Source organism: Engraulis encrasicolus, chromosome 17, assembly GCF_034702125.1.
Source record: "Engraulis encrasicolus isolate BLACKSEA-1 chromosome 17, IST_EnEncr_1.0, whole genome shotgun sequence".
Taxonomy (NCBI): domain Eukaryota; kingdom Metazoa; phylum Chordata; class Actinopteri; order Clupeiformes; family Engraulidae; genus Engraulis; species Engraulis encrasicolus.
In genome coordinates, this window is record NC_085873.1 from 4778483 (window position 1) to 4799959 (window position 21477).

The window sequence follows — 21477 nt, forward strand, 5'->3', positions numbered from 1 at the left end:
ACTTTAATGGTTCACCATTTCAGTGAATCTACCATATTAGGTACAGTGTAATAACCAATGTAACAATATTTAATACCATGTAATACTAGTGTAATACCAGTGTAACAATATGCAATATCAGGTACAGTGTAATAACGAGTGTAACAGTATGCAATACCATGTAATATAGTGTAATACCAGTGTAACAATATGCAATACCATGTAATACCACTTACGCACAAACACATGATGTAAGTAAAAAAATTACATTGTATTAAATATTGTTACACTGGTTATTACACTGTACCTAATGTGGTATATCCACTGAACCATTAAAACAGTATTACCATTTGCCCCATTTTTTGCTTCATTTTCACAATAGTCGTTTGGTTTTAAGCCTATGCACGTCATGTCACGTCTGTATGTATCATATACGTTTACAAAATGGTGGACGGGAGTGGTAGGAATGATGGGGGACTGGAAGCGTCGCGTTTCGGGGATATACCTTAAGCAGTCGAAGGCGACTGCACAGGCAGTCTAGTTTGTTACATGCAAGCTTCCATAGAGCGGGCTTTGCCTAACCATGAAGAGGTCTCGGCGAAGTGTGGCGTGGGACCATTTTCGGTTAGAAAAGGACAAAGTGTACTGTAATTACTGCAATGTGAATTACAAATACAGCTAATCGACAACGACCATGATATATGTATCACTTGAACACCGCGCATCCAAGCCTTGTAAAAGACGGCGGTGATTCATCTCAACCTATCCTCGCCTTGATGTCTGCACCGTTGTGTACCTTCGTTGTTGGCTCGCAACTTGAAGCCTCCCTCGTTAGCGCACAGGTTTAACTTTTCTTGTTAATCACTTGACACTTGTGTTGTTAATAAAAACAAATCCTCGAAGAAAAACATGATGTTTTTTATGTATTTTTGTTATACAAGAGTATAGGGCATGAGTATAGGGCATGACTGTCAATTATAGTACCTTTGCCTGCACACTAGCCTAAAACTAACAAAATGAGGCATACACAAGGCCTGTGTCGAAAACTGTACATTGATGCTGGAAAGTAACTTTTTGGCTGCAATATACAGTTACTTTTTTCTGTTACTTTTCAGCTACAATGTGCAATTTTTGACACAAGCCTCGTGTGCGCCTCATTTTTGTTACTTTTAGTGTTTCAGACTTTTTGTGAGCAGGCGCACCAAACAATACTCGGCCCAGGTGCAGGTCTAGGTGTAGACGCTGAACTTTTTGTTTTCCAATGCACATTAGGCTAGACAAGCCTTGTTTAGCAGAATGTGTGTGCGACAGAGAGAAACAGAGAGTTTGTGCGAGCCTGTGCATTATTGCTCTCATGTGTTGTGTGTTGGTTTGTGTGTGAGAGGTAGAAATTATACCCTGAACTGTAGCCTAAACATCCTAGTTCTGCAGAGAGTGTCTGAGACCAATCACTTTGTTCCTATGAGATGGTGTATGCATGACTCAAATGCACAAACCATCACCCTGTGCAAGTAGAGACCGAAATGCCGTCTGTGTGTTTGCAGGGGAGTTTGTCCTTTTATTAGGTTTTAGGTGCAGAGCTTTTACTCGACTTCATTCACTGACGCATCACAGTCCGAGGCATTAGCATTTCCTGTCCTTGTGAATGTAACCCAACGCTGGCACTAATATGGGCGCACTGCTCTGGTCCCCCCCTCCTCTCTCTGAGATGCAGGATGGTTTCTCTTTCTGGGCCACAGGGAACAAAACTCCCCTCTCTTGTCATCCACAGCAAATTCCCCAAGCCAAGGGAATCCCAACCTATTCCAACTTGAGGCCCACTCGAAATTTTCACAAATGTTCGGGGCCCACCCGATAAACAATACAACCCAAAAAAGCTGTGAACAGCAACACACACACACATTTGATTTCAAGACAATTGTCTTAGAATACTTTCGAGGCCCACCAGTGTGCCCTGGCCCACAGTTTGAGAATCTGGACCAAGCCAAATACCCCCAGCACCAGAGGCTGGCACACAAGTCAAGTCATCTAAGGTTAAGTTCCAAAACAGGAACTGAAACGAAACCGGGCCAAAACCAAGGTCCATATCCACCTAATTCCTGAATCAGACACAGTGATGAAATTCCCTGGATTAGTTGTTATGGCAGCACACATTGTTGAATCAGGAAATAGGTTGATGTAAAGATAATTGGGAAAACCCCTCTGATATCATGCATGGAAAGATTCTTACAAATACTTTCCAGAAAAAGCCTTTTTTTGCAATTCAATTAATGTTGATGCACATCATCTTGAGATTGAACCCATTCATTCTACAAATTAAAAATATACACCCTTTAGTTATCTAACTAAGTGTTTTCTAGAGTTATTTAAATAACTCTACTATCTAAAATTACAGAATAATCCATACATGTGTGGCAGACAGAAGACACAACAGAGAGAAGAGTTTTTAAGTCTTAGACACAATTCAGAGTCTACATGTTATCTACAGCAGTCCATTATGTTAGGATTACACAGCGAGGTTGTGAGAAAGAAAGAAAAAAAGAAGTACCGCTTATGATTAAATCACTGCAATTAACAACTCTACGTTAGCATTACAAAGAAGGAGAGCTACTCCATTCAAAGTTAAGGGACTAAGGATTAGAGAAACAGAAAGCCCAAAGTTATCCACAGCACACACACACAGTCAAGCCACGTGACCAGCGAGTGGCTCTGGTAGCAGCAAGCGCAGTGAAGGTTAGTGTGACAGCAACCCTATAAGCCACCCCCCACCTCTGAACTCCACCCCCACCCCACCAACCAGCCCCATCACGGAGGGGAATTAACAAACACCCATCTTCTATAAAGCACACACAGTTAGCCAAAATACACCCGCAGCCCAGCATGCATCGTAAGGAGAGGTCGTTACCCAAAAGCAACGCAGGGAAAATGACCCTCTCTCTTCTGCTGGGGAGAAAAACACATACAGCGGGGGTCTAAGAGTCTCCCTTTCACTCTGTGCAACTGTACTTTACATATAGCATACAGAGAAGGTCATATTTAATAGAAACACTTAGTGTGCTTCCCCCAAATGATACAGCAATTAAATGGAAGACGGAAAACTCTGTTGCCCAAAATAACATGAAACCAGAATGTCAAAGTGGCACCTTCATACTTTTGTGGAGTATTAATTACTTCTGCACTCTTCGAAATAAAAGTGTAGAAAAGAATTGCAGCACATTTACAACCACATCAGCCAAAAAGTGTAAACAATACTGGTTCACATTTACAAAATTATATCTGAGGTTTAATATTGTGGTTGAGACATTAGAAGCAGCCTCATAGTTTTCAAAGACATGGCTCAACTGCCGATGGGTGTGCTGAAGGGGATTGCGTGTGACCGGTATGCGTTGTGTGTAACTTACGCTTTGTCGAAGTATGAGGTGTGCAGTGCGTGTGAGAACTTGGTGACGTCCCCGTTGACCAGGTTGCCATTGCTGTTGGTGGCGTAGTTCTTCCTGGCCGCCTGGTCTCGGGCAAAGTTACGGCAAGCCGCCAGCTTGGATTCCAAGGCCTGGAGAAAACAACAACAAACCCATCATTAATCATTAGGGTACTTTTTGAATTACTTTCCTTTTTTAGGATAGGTTTATGCCTTTGGAATCGAACCCTGGTTGCCGGCATAATGGTAGCTCATTGAGCCACCGTACCCCTGACTTTGCTATGTTATTTGAAAGCGTGAAAGCCCATTGGGAAACTCCAACTCCCATTGTCATTGTGACACAGCACTCCACAGCACACAAGTGAACACTGCACACAACGAAATTGCATTTATGCCTCACCCGTGCAAGGGGGCAGCCCTCAGTGGCGCCCCATGGGGAGCAGTGCGGTGGGACGGTACCATGCTCAGGGTACCTCAGTCATGGAGGAGGATGGGGGAGAGCACTGGTTGATTACTCCCCCCACCAACCTGGCGGGTCGGGAGTCGAACCGGCAACCTCTGGGATGCAAGTCTGACGCCCTAACCGCTCACCCATGACTGCCCTGCTCACCCATGACTGCCCTATTTAATCTACTAACTATTTAATCGTATAATGATGGTTGATGAAATTTGTGGAGGAATGCTATACAGAAAAGTTAAGTACTGCACAAATATTAAGACTCAGATGTGCAAATTCAAGACTTTTTCCAGTTATTTCCAGTTCCATTTACAAATTCGTAAATACAATACTTTTAAGGCCCTACAGGTACCCTGCCTCATTTGTGGACACATGCCCACACGCTCTCTTACCCTAACCAGTAAGTAATGCCTGGAGCGTCCTTGGACCAGGTAGGTACCTAACCCCACAATGGCATTGTTCCAGAGTCCAGGGACTATAACCAACACCCTGCGCCTAAATAACTAAGTCTCTTTGGATAAAAAACACTTGTAATCATAAGTATAATGTAATAAAAATGCAAAATTAAATTGCAATACACACTATATACATGGGGGAACATCATTTCTAGAATAAAATAAATCATTGGGAAAAAAAGGCAATTAAGGCTGTTCAGCGGTTCTTTTTTAGAACACACTTCTGCTTATTAGACACTTTTGAGAGTTATGCAAGTATGGCAAATGAACTCCAAATCTCTCTAGCACACATACACACACTTACCCCAACTTTCCGAAGGAGGTCCCCCACAATGTTGAGGGCTGTGATTCTGGCAGAGGGCGTTAATGCTGAACTGGCACAGCCATTGGACAGCACTGAGGGAGCTGTGGACACAGACATACACACAGAGAGACACACCACACTTCTTTAATAGATGCTACTTTGAATTTGTGTTTTGCAATGGAAAACATGAGGGAGAGAACAATACTCCCTTTGACTGTTCATTTACAAGTTACATTATTCCAACAGAAAGCAGCTATTACATGCATGTGCTTTGTTGGTCACGTTGGATAAAAGCATTTGCAATATGTTATGTAAAGATGTTGACATGTAATAGAATTTAAAGACAGAATAAAGACTGTAGAGGAATCCCTTTTCAGATGATGATGATGATGATGATGATGATGATTTTGCTTCAAAATAAATGCATTCTGGGCCTTTAATGTAGCCTGATAAACCAGCCTAAATGTGAGACCGGAGTAATTTAGTCTGGGACCTAAGAACGATACCTTCGAAGATTGTTGATGAGAACAACCTGTTGTTTTTTTAAACCGTGCCGGCACTCTGACCAATCGGTGATCTTTGCCGTTGATGTGCTTTCCCAACGGTGTTGCGAGGTTCGTCGTCACTCCCTCAAAACCCTGTCCGCTTTAATTCAAAACAAATCGCTGCGTTGTGATTGGTTTTGCCAGACTCAGGGCACAGCGTTCAAAACGTTCTCAGATCCGAGGCCAGACCTACTCGAGTCGCTAGCTGAAAAAATTTGGCGTCCAGCGGGTGGCGCTGGTTTACCAGGCTAGCTTTGATGGTGACATTTTTGGACAATGATGTGGTTAAGTTCATCTGACTCTTTCCAATTGAATTGGGTGTGGCCTTGCACACGTACAGTACATATGGCACAGCGCAATATGGATTCATTTTTTCAGAAGGCGGTCAGGACGGAAAAGCCTACTCAACATTAACCTTGTTATGTCTGTGTATTCTAACAACAGACTGTATGTGGTTGATCATGCCCTGAATGTAATGCAATAGGCATGTCGCAGCAGTGTAATAATACAACAAGGGTGTGCAGCTAGGTGAGTAAGGCCAGGGATATGCTTGCTGTGAGTTTGGAAGATCACCCCTCTCGGCTCTGTCAATATGTATGCACACGTCTTTGTACATTGTGTCCGGTGCTCTGCCGCACACAAAAGTGATATCAAATTTGCATGGCGACCCGTTTGTACACAAAAAGCTGCCCCCTGCCTAAGAGTGGGGACAAAGGCCACAAGGAACAGACCTTTCTGGGTGGTGAAGGCGTTGTCTAGGCTCTTGGCCAGTGGCGTGGCGGGCAGCGAGAGTGAGGCCTGCGTGGCGGAGTCCATCTTGTCACCGTTGTGGTCCAGCGTGGGTGAGCTGGGGGCCGACTTCCTACATACGTCCGTCACACGCTCCTTCACCGCCAGCTCCTGCCTCAGATCTGGGACACGGACACGGACGGACACACACACACGGACGGACACACACACACGGACACACACACACGGACGGACACACACACATACGGACGGACACACACACATACGGACGGACACACACACACGGACACACATACGGACGGACACACATACGGACGGACACACACACACACGGACGGACACACACACGGACGGACGGACGGACGGACGGACACACACACGGACGGACGGACGGACGGACACACACACACGGACGGACACACACACACACACACACACACACACACACACACACACACACACACACACACACACACACACACACACACACACACACACACACACACACACACACACACACACACACAGGATACTCAATTACTATACGCAGTTACAGCGAAAGGGTTAACAAACATTTAAAAGTGCAGAAACACATGGCACACAGTCATTCTCACACGCAACACAACAGAAGAGGAGCAATACTCTCCCAATTCACAATTATCAGTTGGACACGCGCACACACAATGTGCACACATATGTATTCAGGCTGCAGTGCAGTGCACACATAGCGGCATGCCAACAGAGGATTAAGGGGTCCATGTGTGCATGTGTGCGTACACACACAAACAAAACAGCCTGTGTAGTACACACGTGTGTATGGTATGCTGGTACTACTGAATGTGGGGTAAGCTGATTGTGCACAGAAACAAGACACACAGTCAATTAGCACTTGCTTATCCCCACACATAACTGGGTTAGGGTTAGGGTTAGGGGGTAAACACACACACAGTTGTGCAAACGCACACATCCAAAGGTGTAGGTTTGGGTTGGAAAGTGGTGGGGACATTACAATGGCAAATTGTCCGGGCATGCCGTTTTTGCATTATATTTGTGAAAAAAAGGTGTTGGGGACAAGCTAAGTGTATCTCAAAAGTGGTATGGGCATGTCCCCACCAACCACACACCTAGGGCTGGGCAATATGACGATATATATGCCTATCGTTATCGTGATATAAAAGTGTATATCGAGACCTTTCTCCTATATCGTTTATATCGTGATAGTAATTTTATCAGTTTTATACAATTGAATATCATTTAATTACATTCCATGTTGTCACAATACACATTATAAGTTCATGTAACTGTAAAAGTAACAATAAAAAGATCCATTTCAAGGAAAGGTTGTTTTGCGACAAAAAATGAAGAGCAAATAAAGAGAATAACTGAAAACGTATGTAATTGTGCTATATCGTGATATATATCGTTATCGTGATATAAAGTAATCCATATCGTGATTGTTTTTTTCCTTATCGCCCAGCCCTACACACACCCACGCACATCAATAGCACTTGCTTATCCCCATACACAACTGGGTGAGGACAAGGGTAGAAATAAACTTAATAAAATGTGGAAAACTCTTATTGGAGTAAATAATTTCAAAAAGAGTGCCTTTTGCATGCCTCTGTAGTCCGATAGATGTGCTGGATATCTCCACAGTGAGGTTTCAATAGTACATAAATAAAAGTTGCACACACTGCCCTTTCTACATGGATAATTTTAATTTGGCTCCTACGCCTTGGCCATTCAACCATGTTCAGATACCCTTGGGGTAAATAATGGGTTTTCTGTGCAAACTTTACCAGCCACTTCAGGTCAATGATGTGCGTCCACATCTTACTTGCAGGATGGAAATGGAATTCAATCAAGAATAAAACAACAGTACACACAGAGTGAGATGCAGTTGGGCTGAGAGTGATGGACAGGTCTGGGCTGGTAATCTGGCATCCACACAAAAATGCTCTTGCCCATTTATAGTCCCAGTCCTGCCCAGTGCCCTGGTGATGGAACGTCCTCCTTTACTAACATGAATACAATCTGCCTGTCAGCAGCGTCAGCATCAACTGCCTCCATCAGCTGCACCGCACATCCTTAGTTAGCCGGTAGCTCCAGGCGATACCAATACATATGCATATGCACCTGCTCTCCGCTAGCCGCCCTCAGGCTAATCTATACCTGCTTAAACAGCACAGCGACTTCCATCACGCCACCTGAGATACCAAACTGTAGATGTGAAACATAAGCCTGTGTGCTCCGGTGTCATGGCTAGAGTGACAGCATGATGACGATGATGATAGCTTTTGCTTAGCCCGGTGGGAAATTTTGCTGATTTTTTTTTCTTTGCAGTTTGCTGAGAACAAGTTCTATTGCTCACACAGTGTGAAGGTGACACTTGAGGAGACTAATATGCTGGGGGGTTTTCCAATCACAGAAGCACTGTGAGGCACACTGCAGCAGAACATCAAAGCACCGAGGTGAGGTGGATATTGGGAGTTTGGGAACTTGGAAGCAGTCACAGAGGAGGGAGGGAGGGAGGGAGGAAAAGGTACAAAGCTCAAGGAAACAAGCCAAAACAACTAGACAAAGAAGAGGTTGCTCTGGGGATGAAAAGGGATTAAAATGAGACAGCTAGAATAGGGAAGGGGAGAAGGGGGGCAGTAAAGGAGAAGAGGGTGAATAAAGAGGGTGAATAAAGAGGGTGAGTAAGGAAAGAGAGAAATGCAGTAAGCAATAGACAAGAAGGAAATAGAATTAGACAGGGAAGGAAAGAGAGAAAAATTGACAGAGGTAGAGAGAGGAGAGAGAAAGAGAGAGAGGGGAGAGAGAGAGAGAGAGAGAGAGAGAGAGAGAGAGAGAGAGAGAGAAAGAAAGAAAGAAAGAAAGAAAGAAAGAAAGAAAGAAAGAAAGAAAGAAAGAAAGAAAGAAAGAAAGAAAGAAAGAAAAGAAAAGAAAAGAAAAGAAAAGACGAGAGAGAGAGAGAGGGGGCTGAAGAGAGAATGAAATGGATGATCACCTCTGGCCTCATCTTTCAGTCTCTGCACGGAGACGAGGAGTGACTCCTTCTCATCCAGCTCGCTCTCCAGGAAGGCGTTCCTCTCGATGGCCTGGTTCAGGCGCCCCTCGAAGTCCTCCAGGGACACTATAGTGGCCCTTTGGAGAGGGAAAGATTGAAGATTTTTATTTGTCACATGCCTTCTTGTGCTGGCACCATTGACAGTGAAATGAAAGTTTTAACTCCTTTCTGTGTACACATGAAAAATAAAAAGATGGCCCTTTGGAGGGGGCAAAAAGTAAAATAGTAAAATTTCCAACGAAAGCCTATTTCGACCCCATATCTGGTACTTTTTGTATTTTTTCTGCCATACAAAAAAGTATGTAAAAAAGTATTATCCTCAAATATTACACAATTTCACATTCTTTTTGTTTTGCCATTTTTCTCAACTCAAATATTTCCAACTTACAGCCCAATCTCCAAAGTGTCTAATGTTTTGCTTGCAAATGTGCTTGCTATGAAAATATGTAATTCCCTAAAAAACGACTTCTTGCGAGACAAACTGCACAAACAAGGTTATATGCTATGAACCTTTTCAATTTTAACACCCACACAGGTAAAAGTGCACATGTCTGCTGAGTAACTCTAAGTGAAATGCACAGAGCAAAGATATCGGATGTCTGAATGACGTCAGGGCTACTTTGTTTGAAAGTTTTAATGTGAATATTAGAAGTTTGAGAAATGTGGCCTATATCAGAAGACATCTGAATAGTTCAAAAGTTGAAACTAAGCATTTAAATGTGAAACAATGTGGCTCCCCTTGATTTCCCTCTTCCTTTTTTGAGGATTTGAATGATAAAACAAAGTTGTAGCCTACTGTACCTCTTGGCTCTCTCCAGGTCATCGTTGGACTGCTCCAGCTCCCTCACGTACTTGTGCAACTGCTCCTTGATGCTCCTGGTCTGGCCTAAGTCATCCTCCAGCATGGAGATCTGCTTGTAGCTCTGTGAGTACTGGTGCTCCAGTTTCTCCTGGTGAGTGGAGAGGAGGAACATTATATTACATTACATTACACTTTACTGACGCTTTTATGCAAAGCAACATTTACAAGGTATTGGCTAGTCCCACATAGTAGAGCAATGTGGGGTTAGATGCCTTCTTCGGGGCACTTGAGACAATGATGGAGGTGTAGGGAGAGATAATGGTGGGATTCAAACCTGCAACCCTCTGATCCTAAGACAAACCCTGTATACCATTTGTCCACAGCCCCATGGAACAGGCATTGATGAGGGCATTAGCCAAAACATTTCTCTCCTGCTGCCAAATTAAAATAAATGTAGAAATAAGAGTGTGAACCAACTTTCATGCTCCACCGTAGGCACACCGTTGGAGAGCATGCTGTTCTTGTAGCAAATTAATTGAAGACATAAACAACTGAAAAATAAAACTCTTGAAACTATTTCTGCATTCCACTGAGGACACTTTTGAACAGATAAGTGCATTCTTGAAATCTCGCCTTGTTCTTCTCTTGTTATGAGCAGACATGGAAGTGATCTATGAACAGATTGCCCCCTAAAGACAGACCAAATGTCAGTGTTCAATATAACTATAGCCATGAAAGACAGAAACAAAAAGTCTGAAAGAGTACAATCAGCCAAGGTAGGTATTATTGGCCCGCTTGCACAAAACACAGGTAGAGACCAGTCCTTGCCCAAGTGCACTATTTTGAACATTGAGGCCCTTTTCTGTGTTGTCTGCAATATTTTAGTGTCCCCCTCACCGTTTAGTTCATGTTTGGTGCAGTCTCTTATTTGGCTAATTTGGATTTTGTGTCAACCAGCTTTAGAATGGTCGTCTATAGGCATGTTCAAATCTGTTCTTAAAACCACCCTTAAGATTTGTTATGTTGTTTGTCATTTGTTGTGTTGAAGAATATCACCAAACTCACCAAGTGCTCAGCTGTATTCATTGATATTCCATAACAGTTTTTGTAGTGAAATACGTCTTCTGTCATGTTTTATGTTGCATTTTGTAAATACAGTTTCACGTTCACTTTCATTCACACAATGGCAAATAAAAAATGACAGAAGCCATATTTTGCCTTGAAACTTGTTAGAGAATGCTAGTGAACACCACAAACCACTTTGTAAGCTGCAAAGCTTTTACGAACATATTTGGACATGCCCATAGGCCATTGTAAAGCCAATTGAGACAACATACAAATGAGCCAAATAACAGAGACTGCAGCAAACATGAAAAGGGGGAAGGGGCTCTAAAACATTGCAAACCACTCAGAAAAGGGACTTAATGTTCAAAACAGTGCACTTGTCCTTTTACTTCTCTCTGCTAAGATCTGACTGAAAACTGGGCCAGATCACGTCCAAGTCCATAGGTGAATACACACCATAATGTGCACATTTCCCAGCAGGCGTACACACACACACACACACACACACACACACACACACACACACACACACACACACACACACACACACACACACACACACACACACACACACACACACACACACACACACACACACACACACACACACACACACACACACACACACACACACACACACACACACACACACACACACACACACAGTTTCCCAGAAGACACACACCATGTTGTACACGCACTGACACAGAGACCCAGATTTCATTCTCTCTCATTGTCACGTGTTGTGTGACTGCCGGCATGCAATTCAGGCTAAGTCCCGGTACATCATGTATTTTTCAGGGTGGTTCAATGCCACTACTACAGTACTACTACATTCGTCAGTGTGGCAGTGACCCAAATCTGCAGCAGTAAAACACTCGCAATGTTACAGAAACACCTCCTCAAGGCTTAAGACTTACAGTACGTAGTAAACTTTATCTACAGTCAGCCTTTGTTTGCAACACACACACACACACTTTCGATCTCTAACACTCACAAATCAATGAAGGCGCTCAACAACAATGGGCCGTATCCCTAACTAAAGGTTAAGCCATTCGTCTGCAGACACACATACAGTAATCGCACCCACACACATTCTCTGCTGCTGATGCTCTTGTCTGGGTGCAATGGAGCATGACCACAGAGACAGTGGGTTCATTAGGGCGAGGGATAAGATAATTGTATCGCGCACATTGCACACACACATGCACACAGAGACCCCTCCATGCATTATGTGCACAGCTGCCGGGGACAACACAAGGATATATGGTACAATATAGGCAAGGCAGCCCCGAGACGCTCAATTAGGGAGGGGTAATATAATAGTTTTGTGCACACTGCACACGTAGATAATGGAGGAGTCTGTTCCATGCATTAAGTGTTAGCTTCTGCAGCTGGGAAAAGACAGAGGAAACTAGAGACAACATAAGAATACACAGGCAAGGTTGCCCGGAAACCCTCGATCAGTGGCTGAGTAGAACATTCACAACAAGCCGTCTTGGCTGTCAAAAGATTTGAATTCCAACAGGTAAATGGTCAAAGATCTCGGTCATGGAGGCTTAATGCGGATAACAAGAGCTAAAACCCCATAGCCTTCATAATCTATGAACTGTGCCACTCATTATTAAATTCCACACGGCTAATATTTCCATACCTTTGTTGAAAAGAAAATGAAAATGGCTACAGGGTAATAATGTTCTATGCAATGTACTGATGCATAGAGAGTCTTGAAATCCTCTTAGCCAATATACTGCACTGGCAACCATTTTCACTCTGGCTCCTGCAGTTTTCTCCTTTGCCTTTGCCATCCCCATCACCTCCTCTCCCCATCCCCATCCCCATCCCCATCCTCTTATCCCCATCACCTCCTCTCCCCATCCACATCTCCATCACCTCCTCTCCCCATCCACATCTCCATCACCTCCTCTCCCCATCCTCATCACCTCCTCTCCCCATCCTCATCACCTCCTCTCCCCATCCTCATCACCTCCTCTCCCCATCCCCATCACCTCCTCTCCCCATCCCCATCCACACCCCCATCACCTCCTCTCCCCATCCCCACCTCTCCCCATCCCCACCCCCATCACCTCCTCTCCCTCTCCCCATCCCCATCACCTCCTCTCCCCATCCCCATCACCTCCTCTCCCCATCCCCATCCTCATCCTCATCCACATCCCCATCACTTCCTCTCCACATCCCCATCACCTCCTCTCCCCATCTCTCACCTCCTCTCCCCATCTCTCACCTCCTCTCCCCATCTCTCACCTCCTCTCCCCATCTCTCACCTCCTCTCCCCATCTCTCACCTCCTCTCCCCATGCACATCCACATCCCCATCACCTCCTCTCCCCATCCCCATCACCTCCTCTCCCCACCCCCATCACCTCCTCTCCCTATCCCCACCTCTCCCCATCCCCACTCTCATCCCCACGCCCTCCTCTCCCCATCCCCATCACCTCCTCTCCCCATCCCCATCACCTCCTCTCCACATCCCCATGTACATCCTCTTATCCCCATCACCTCCTCTCCACATCCTCTTCTCCACATTCCTCCTCACCTCTCCAACGTTGCTACAACAGGAGCCTCAGGGCTGCTCTGATGACTTGTCTCTCCTCTTGTGGTAATGAACAAAAAGCAGGAGGAGGCCTGTGCTGCTGCTAGCTCAAACCCCCTTGATGCCCCTGGTCCCTACTGTACACACACTAGCTTTATTTATTATTCATTTATTTAGAAAGGATAGCACCTTTGAGATGAACCATCTCGTTTTTGAATGGGGTCCTAGGACACAGCAGTAGCATATGCTTCTATAGCCACTGCACTCAACACCACAGCCCCTGAACTGGGTCTACATGACGACCTTTAAGTGGGCTGACCTGGTTAGACAGATGCAGTGTAGTGACCCGTGCTACTGCAAACAGCAGCTGGCTGCTACTTTTCTGCTGGGAGTGCAAGTAGTCACAGCACTGGGTGCCATTGTGGGAACTGAATAAGATTCATGTATACAGTCATAGTGCCCAAGAGGCACATTTGCCTTACGATTGTACAGGTTTTTTTTCTTTTTAAGGAGGCTTACTCTCATACCATTGGTCACATGCTTAACAGCCATGCAATCTGCATTTTTGAATGTGGAGATAATATACTGTATTTGTGAAGTGTTTACACTATGCTGGGTTAAACTCTCTGGGTCACATGACACCATAGTATTGCACGTTCGCTCGAGGCCTACCTCACGTGCAGCCCTACACCACACCAATTCACCTTACCGTAATCTCTATGCCTTGTAATTAATAATGTGGGATGCTTACATTCAGGTCAGGGGTGTTTAGTTAAAAGGAAAAGTAAGCAAGAGTATCAAACAAAGTATTTTTTTCCAGTGCTGCATGACCCTGACCAAAGCGCTTTATAGTAAGAAGGGGATCACCAAAACAACGATCACCAGTTTACACCGACCTCGCAAGAATTGGCCTATGGAACAGATGGAAAACGGATAAAATAATAAGGTGTAGGCTTATCGGGGGCGCTATGGCACAGCGCACTAAGCCTCCCACATTTGGGCTTGCATGCCCATCCGCGGGGACCCCGGTTCGAGTCCAGCCGGAGTCATTTCCCGATCCTACCCTGTCTCTCTGAGTGCATCCCAATATGTGACCTTGCCTCCTCCACTTGCCTCCTCCACTTGCTTCTCGTCATGATGACATCACTGACAACAGCATTATATTTCCATATCTTGCAAAAGCTCAATTGTAAAGTCTTTTTCTCATTTGCAATTGGGATGGTGAATGAAAAACAGTCCCTCAAAAGTTGTTGTGGCAAGGCTGACAGCTGGGAAACTTTATCGTTTTCTCCACGGAGGAGGGGACAGGAGGCGGGACGAGGAGACAAGCACAAGTGGAGGAGGCAAGGACACATATTGGGATGCACTCTCTGTCTCATTCGCTTCCTTTCACCATCTTCGACTGTCCTGTCAAATAAAGGCATAAGAGCCTTTATAAGAGCCATTTTCATCTACTTGTTTTTGGTTTCTTAAGTTTGTTGCGAACCAACTTTGCATCCAATTATCTCTCACCACCACACAGCTAATAGACATTTCGCAATCCTCCAATCGCATATGACCAATAGAGAACAGAGGACTCCAGTGTGATTCGAACCAAGTTAATCACAATGTTTTTTTGGCTGGAAGACAGTGATACGGACCCATTCATGAGGGGGGCGATCCTGCCTACATAAAGACCCAGCTGTCCCGCTGCGTAGTACGAACACAATAGGGCCTGCTCATGAATATGGAGATGCTGCATTCAAAACACAGCGGACACCAGCACTGTCTGAGGGGTTAATCATGCTGTTCCACAGCCTCTGGTCTGGTGGTCCCACACCACTTAGTATTTAAATAAACACCACACTCGCATTATTAAGGGGACTAATGAATGAAGGACAGCCCTACGTCCATGTCCCTTCAATGCTGCCCCTGAGGCGGTGTCTGAAGATAAGCTACCTTGTCATCGCGTCACCTTGATTTGATGTTATTGAGGACAAAAATAATGCGAAAATCCCCCTAATAGTGTATTTTTTTCCAGCTGGGTTTCAGGTTTCAGCAGGATTTATTCCTGACTAATGGCAGATACACCATGTTTTGCCAAGACTACGGCATATGATACAGGCTGCCGCTGCATTATGATGCAAGCACCATTTCTCCTCGCTCGAGGCAGTGTCTGGACTAGAGATATGCCCTAACCTCAAAGGACCTGAGATTGGGCTACTCGATTAATATTAACGGGACTAAGGCTCCAGTCTTACCAGCATAGTCAGGGTGAGATATGCCGTGTCTCAAATGATGCACTTGGGCAAAGTTTGGACCACTAACAATTGTGCTCAGACAAACATAGCATGCCTCACCAAAAGATCAGTTGGCTACTGTTTACATTGAACAGCATCTTGCGCTCGTCTTTGCATTTCCTTTACTGATAGTAACTAGTATCTCACATACAATGCTTGGATTAACATGAAGAGGTTGGGGTCTCATCACCATTACAGAATTTTTGACCGTTGTTAGGGCAGCATCCGGGCACTTTCAGTGCACTGAATTTACCAACATCTTCAGCGTGAGCGCCCTACACACTGAAACACAGTGCCTGAAGTGTACAAGCGTGCCATTTGAGACATGGCAATAGTCTTTAAATATGCACATCTTTGACGGACTCAACCCCTGAGTTGATATCTAGAATACCTATGGATAGGTTTGACCTTTTTTGGGCAACAATTAACAGCACTCACATATTACCGTATAACTATGGAAGAAAGAGGAGCCCCAGTCGAAGGACTGCAGCCATAGCCCTCTCCTCTCTCTACATTTACACAAGAGGGAGCCCACCCTATCTGAGACAACAACATCTGGACAAATGCACTAACTGATGTGACTGTGACTGATGTCTTGTGCAACCAGTCACAACACAATAAGACATAGAAAAAAGGAGGAGCCCAAGTTCCCATTTCTTTAACCCATTTTAGCCTGATGACTTGTATATGTTGTTTGACCTTAGGTGCCTGGAGCGACATATACGCTAGGATATATAAAAATGTGGGTAAGTTACAGCTGAATGAACACATTATAATGCAAGATGAGGGTATTAGGGTTTAAATGCAACTCATTTAATGTTTTTATGTGCACCAGAGGCTAATAGGCTGAGGGCAACTTTCCCTACAAGGGCTATGCTTAACCTTGTCCTCGGCCTAGTTCTTTGATGGAACCCCCACCCTCATCATAGCGTCTGTAAAGAGAGAGGTTTGACTGTATGGTACCTTGAGGGACTTTGTTGTGCTCTGGCCTAGTTCCCATTTCTTTTAGTGACCTCCATCAATATCTCTATACAGAGAGTTACCTTACGCTACCTTGACTGACTTAACTCTGTTGTTCTCGGCCCCCAGTTCGCACTTCTTTTAGTGACCCTCCACCCCCATCGGAATGTCTAGTAGAGACAGAGTGAGTTCTGTTGCTCTACCTTGAGGGACAACCCGTTGTAATTGACTCTGAAGAAGACGTGAGAGTGTCGAAACGTTAGTCTTGGCACTTGCCCAATAAAACAAGTAAAGTTCCACATCTGAAGATGCTCTGGTGACTCCTTTCTTTCCCTACGGACAACTCGTTGTGTTCCTCCCCAGTTCGCACTTCTTTTAGTGACCTTCCACCCCCATCAGAATATATCGAGTGCTGTTGCTCTACCTTGAGGGACTCGTTCTCGTTGTGCAGCCGCTGGTTCTCGGCCTGCAGGTCTCGCATGCGGTTCTCCGCCTGGCCCAGCTGCGTCTCCAGCTCGGCCTCCAGCTCCCTGCTGCCCTCCTGGAACTCCAACAGCTCCTCCTGCGCCTCCTGGTAACTGTGGTGGGTGGAGAGAGAGTTTGATAAACAGTTTGTAAGTGTGTGTGTGTGTGTGTGTGTGTGTGTGTGTGTGTGTGTGTGTGTGTGTGTGTGTGGGTGTGTGTGGGTGTGTGTGTGTGTGTGTGTGTGTGTGTGTGGTGTGTGTGTGTGTGTGTGTGTGTGTGTTGTGTGTGTGTGTGTGTGTGTGTGTGTGTGTGTGTGTGTGTGCGTGCGTGCGTGCGTGCGTGCGTGCGTGCGTGCGTGCGTGCGTGCGTGCGTGCGTGCGTGCGTGCGTGCGTGCGTGCGTGCGCGCGCGTGCGCGCGCGCGCGTGCGTGTGTGTGCATGTATGAGAGAGGTTGTGTGTTAAAGGATATGTTGTAAACAGTGAAATTTCTGGTGTTCACATATTAAATGGTTAAAACTTTAAGCTGCAGTGTGCTCAAGCTTCTCTCTTCAATTGATGTTTCTCCCAATGTGTGCAAGCTGAGGGATGATGTGTTGGGTCTTTCTGGTGTGCAAGAGCCTTAAATCAGATGTTAACAACTTTTAGCTGCAATGTGTTCGAGCATCTCTTCAATGGACTATTTAGGATCTCAGGACAATAGAATAGTCCCTGCATCACAAAAGCATGTTCTCCACTCATTTGCTCATTGTACCCTTTGGTACCAGATTAGTGACTATAACACTAGCTTCATCAGAGGATTTAACATGCATGCCATGGCCATAAAACAGCATTTAGCACTCAAGTCAGCGATGTAGGCAACATCACTATTATTTAAAATAGCAGTCTATTTGGCTCTAAAATAAGACAAGAGATTGGCATCTAATACGAAAAGAATATGAGCGCTTGAGTTTCTCTACTTATTGGGTCTAATAACAAGCATGAACATTATTTCCATATAGAATGACATGATATATGATTCCATTGATCTACAAATCAATAAATACATAAATGTTTAAGTAGCTGAATAAATACACGAAATAAATAAGCAATCAATGCCCTATATTTCACGTGACATGCCTGCCATAAGTGGTGATAAATTATTCAGATATGAACCGGGTTGACCTGCAGAAGGCTTGCACTTGAGCTTGCCCCGTCTATGGCGTTAACTGTAAGAGTTAACAGTATAGCTATACCTACAGTAGCAGGGAGCAGACAGCCATTATGCAAGACCCGTCCCTGGGGTTTAAAAGACAACACAGCCATGCCTACCCCATATAACTTATTTACAACACAAGTCATGAGGACATTTCCATACACATGCCCATCAATAAATGAACAGATTACACACACGCACATCGTACATACATTAATGATGAACCTTTCTGCTGAGGAAAAGAAACATTTTTTGTACAGACGTAAGTAAAGACTCTCCTCTTTCGTGAGTATCTACTAGACTAATGTTTGAGCTGCCCTTGCCCCAGGCCAGACTCTTGATAAAGTAGTGTGTGTGTGTGTGTGTGTGTGTGTGTGTGTGTGTGTGTGTGTGTGTGTGTAAAAAATTAACTAACCCTTCTTTGCATCTGCACTTGTTGTTTTGTATATGTCCTGTGCACTTTGTATCTGCTAGTGATGTTGGCTATGATTATGTCCTCTTTCGAAAGTCGCTTCGGTTATAAAGCGTCTGCCAAATGCAATGTAATGTAATGTAATGTAATGTAATGTACAGAGTGAACCAAGGCCTGGTGATGTAAAAGTGACATTTGGTCTACTCCAGGAGCAGAGAGAAAACACAGGAATAAAACCACAGTCTCAGCATCCAGCTGTGAAGTATATTAACTTCGGAGCCTCGGGAGAAAAAAAAAAAAGGGGGGGGGGTCTAGCTGACGGGACACAGAAACTGCCTACAGGGAGATTAGATGGTTCCTTATGTGAAGACCAGAGCTAGGTACAATATTTTTTAAAGGCAAAGTCTAAGACAAAAAAATGGAAAATGTGCAGTGTAATCCCTGCTGTGTATTCCACTGGAAGTAGTACATTATTTGATCTTTTTTTTAGCACACTGGCTAGTGACGAAGTGAAAAAAAAGAAGAAAAAAGTTCACACAGAGAGAGGCAAGAGATGGCGAGAGGTGGTACACTGAATTTCATGTTCAAGTCTGCCCAACATACTAGTGTCCTCTGTCTAGCCTTGTGTTCCTCAACAGGGCGCTACAGTCCTACAGGGGGCATTGGGGAGCCCTAGGGTGCGTTGAGAAGGATACAGCTGAGGGGGGGGACATTAGTCCATTTTATTCTTCAACACTAAGGGGGGCTTTGGCAGACTTATGATGAGGTCATGGGGGCATTGGAATGCTTGTGATGAGGCCAAGGGGGCGTTTGCTCAAAAAAGGTTGAGAACCATTGGTCTATCCCTACACACAGCCACTTCGATGATTTACCCACCTTTATGTGTGGGAGGTTTGTCATACTATTTGTATAATACAAAACTCCATCTACAATTGCCAGAGTACCATGGGAGACGTGTGTGCTCGCTCACACAGAGCCAACCATGAGAACACATTCAGTTCCCGCTCACTATCCTCATGTTCGTCTGACTCATTGCTATGAGATATTAGCAGCACTACATCAATGTCAAAGGTTCACCGCCTCAGCACAGTATCAAAAATAAACAACACCTTCCTTTGGGCTATTTCTGGAAAGCATGACATACGGGAAGACACCAACACCAGAGATCCTAGGAGTATTTTGATCCAGTCTCTCTGCCGACACTGTGTGGATGACGGCACAAGAGGTCAGGGAGCACTGAGAATAACAACAACATCCACAACTACCCTGCTGCCCAGACAGACAGACAGACAGACAGACAGACAGACAGACAGACAGAGACAGTAGACAGACAGGCAGACGCCACGTCCAGCACAAGGTCACATACTCTCAGCTTGACAATATCAACATGAGAGGGCACAAGTGAGAGACGTACAGGGCACCCTCGGTGTGTGTGTGTGTGTGTGTGTGTGTGTGTGTGTGTGTGTGTGTGTGTATGTGTGTGTGCGTGTGTGTACTGTACATGACAGTGTAAATAAGCGTCAATGTGTGCTCTCTCAAACCTATTTATAACTCGCTTGCTTATACAGCGGGTGTTCCGTCCCAGCTGACTCTGAGACTGTGACAGGGTGTGGGTAAGGTGCCACACATCATGACAGCAAACAGATTAAGCAATCATCATCCAGCGCCTCGACCCCCCAACCACCTTCCTCAAACCTTACCCCCACCTCCTGCAGGGAAACAGATAGGGATCTTTTTAAATGCCCGCCCTGCGGATGTCATGCAATGTTCCGGAGTTTGGTGGGATTCCGGAATGGGAAGGGGAGTACAGGGTCCACTTTTGGAAACAGGAAGTCCCACCGCAGTCAGCGAGGAACCACAAAGCAGGAAATGAGAAGTAAAGCCATCAAAAGGGTTAGGGTCCACGGAGAAAACAAAAGTTTCCCCACTTTTAACCTGGGCAGAGAACAGGGGCGGAGCGGGGGGTCATAGGGGCCAGGAACCCCCGGCCTCACCACTTGGGGGGGGGCCCCCTGCCATTGGCTTTTGATTGCCAAACATCTTGTAGGGGCCCATTCTATGATATTTCGTGGGCCCAACGCCTCTGACACATCTCCCGCCCCCCCTGTCCCAATACCAGTGCTCCGCCCCTGGCAGAGAAACTTTTAGGGGGCTACTTCCCAGTCTGACTGCAAATGAGAAAATTACTTTTGAAATTCAAAGGTTTATTAAATATCTCCCAAAAGCACAATTCAAAGATTGAATTGTGCTTTTGGGAGATACTGAATAAAATGTATATCGTCAATGAGAAACAGCTAGTCCCACCGCAGTCAGCGAGGAACCACAAAGCAGGAAATGGGAAGTGAAGCCATCAAAAGGGTTAGGGTGCATTTTAATCTAATACCTAGCGTCCTCTACTTTTGCTTGTGGCCTCATGTTCTACAAACGCCCCGCCTCCACAGAGAAAACAGAAGTTTTCCCACTTTCAACCTAGACAGAGAAACTTTTAGGGGGCTACTTCACAGTCAACATCCTGACTGCAAATGAGAAAATGACCTTTGAAATTCAAAGTTTTATTCAATATCTCCCAAAAGCACAATTCTAAGTTTTCTATCGTCTTGCCTTGCATCACAAGACCACCAGCAAAAGGAGAGGATTGGAGGTTAGATATTGAGTTGGAGTCATTGGACATATTTTCTAGGAAGGGGGAGAAGTTTGTTTGAACCAGAGGAAGTGGAATATCTGAAGCTCACTCCCATAAGCTCCTACTGTTCCCTCAAAAATGTGTGGTT

General features: G+C 45.0%; 1 protein-coding gene across 3 annotated transcripts in view; it reads right to left on the reverse strand.

The window, feature by feature from the left end:
- Positions 1–21477, reverse strand: part of ndel1a (nudE neurodevelopment protein 1-like 1a) — a 32993-nt gene that overhangs the window by 6865 nt on the left and 4651 nt on the right. The window contains exons 3-9 of one of the 3 annotated variants that reach the window (XM_063221618.1): positions 17062–17215; positions 9780–9928; positions 8919–9055; positions 5890–6069; positions 4614–4714; positions 3381–3529; positions 2885–2922 (exon numbers count right to left, since the gene is read on the reverse strand). In XM_063221618.1, coding sequence (XP_063077688.1) covers positions 2885–2922; positions 3381–3529; positions 4614–4714; positions 5890–6069; positions 8919–9055; positions 9780–9928; positions 17062–17215 — 908 coding nt within the window. The remainder of the gene's footprint in view (positions 1–2884; positions 2923–3380; positions 3530–4613; positions 4715–5889; positions 6070–8918; positions 9056–9779; positions 9929–17061; positions 17216–21477) is intronic. The other 2 variants (XM_063221619.1, XM_063221616.1) reach the window with 2 other exon arrangements.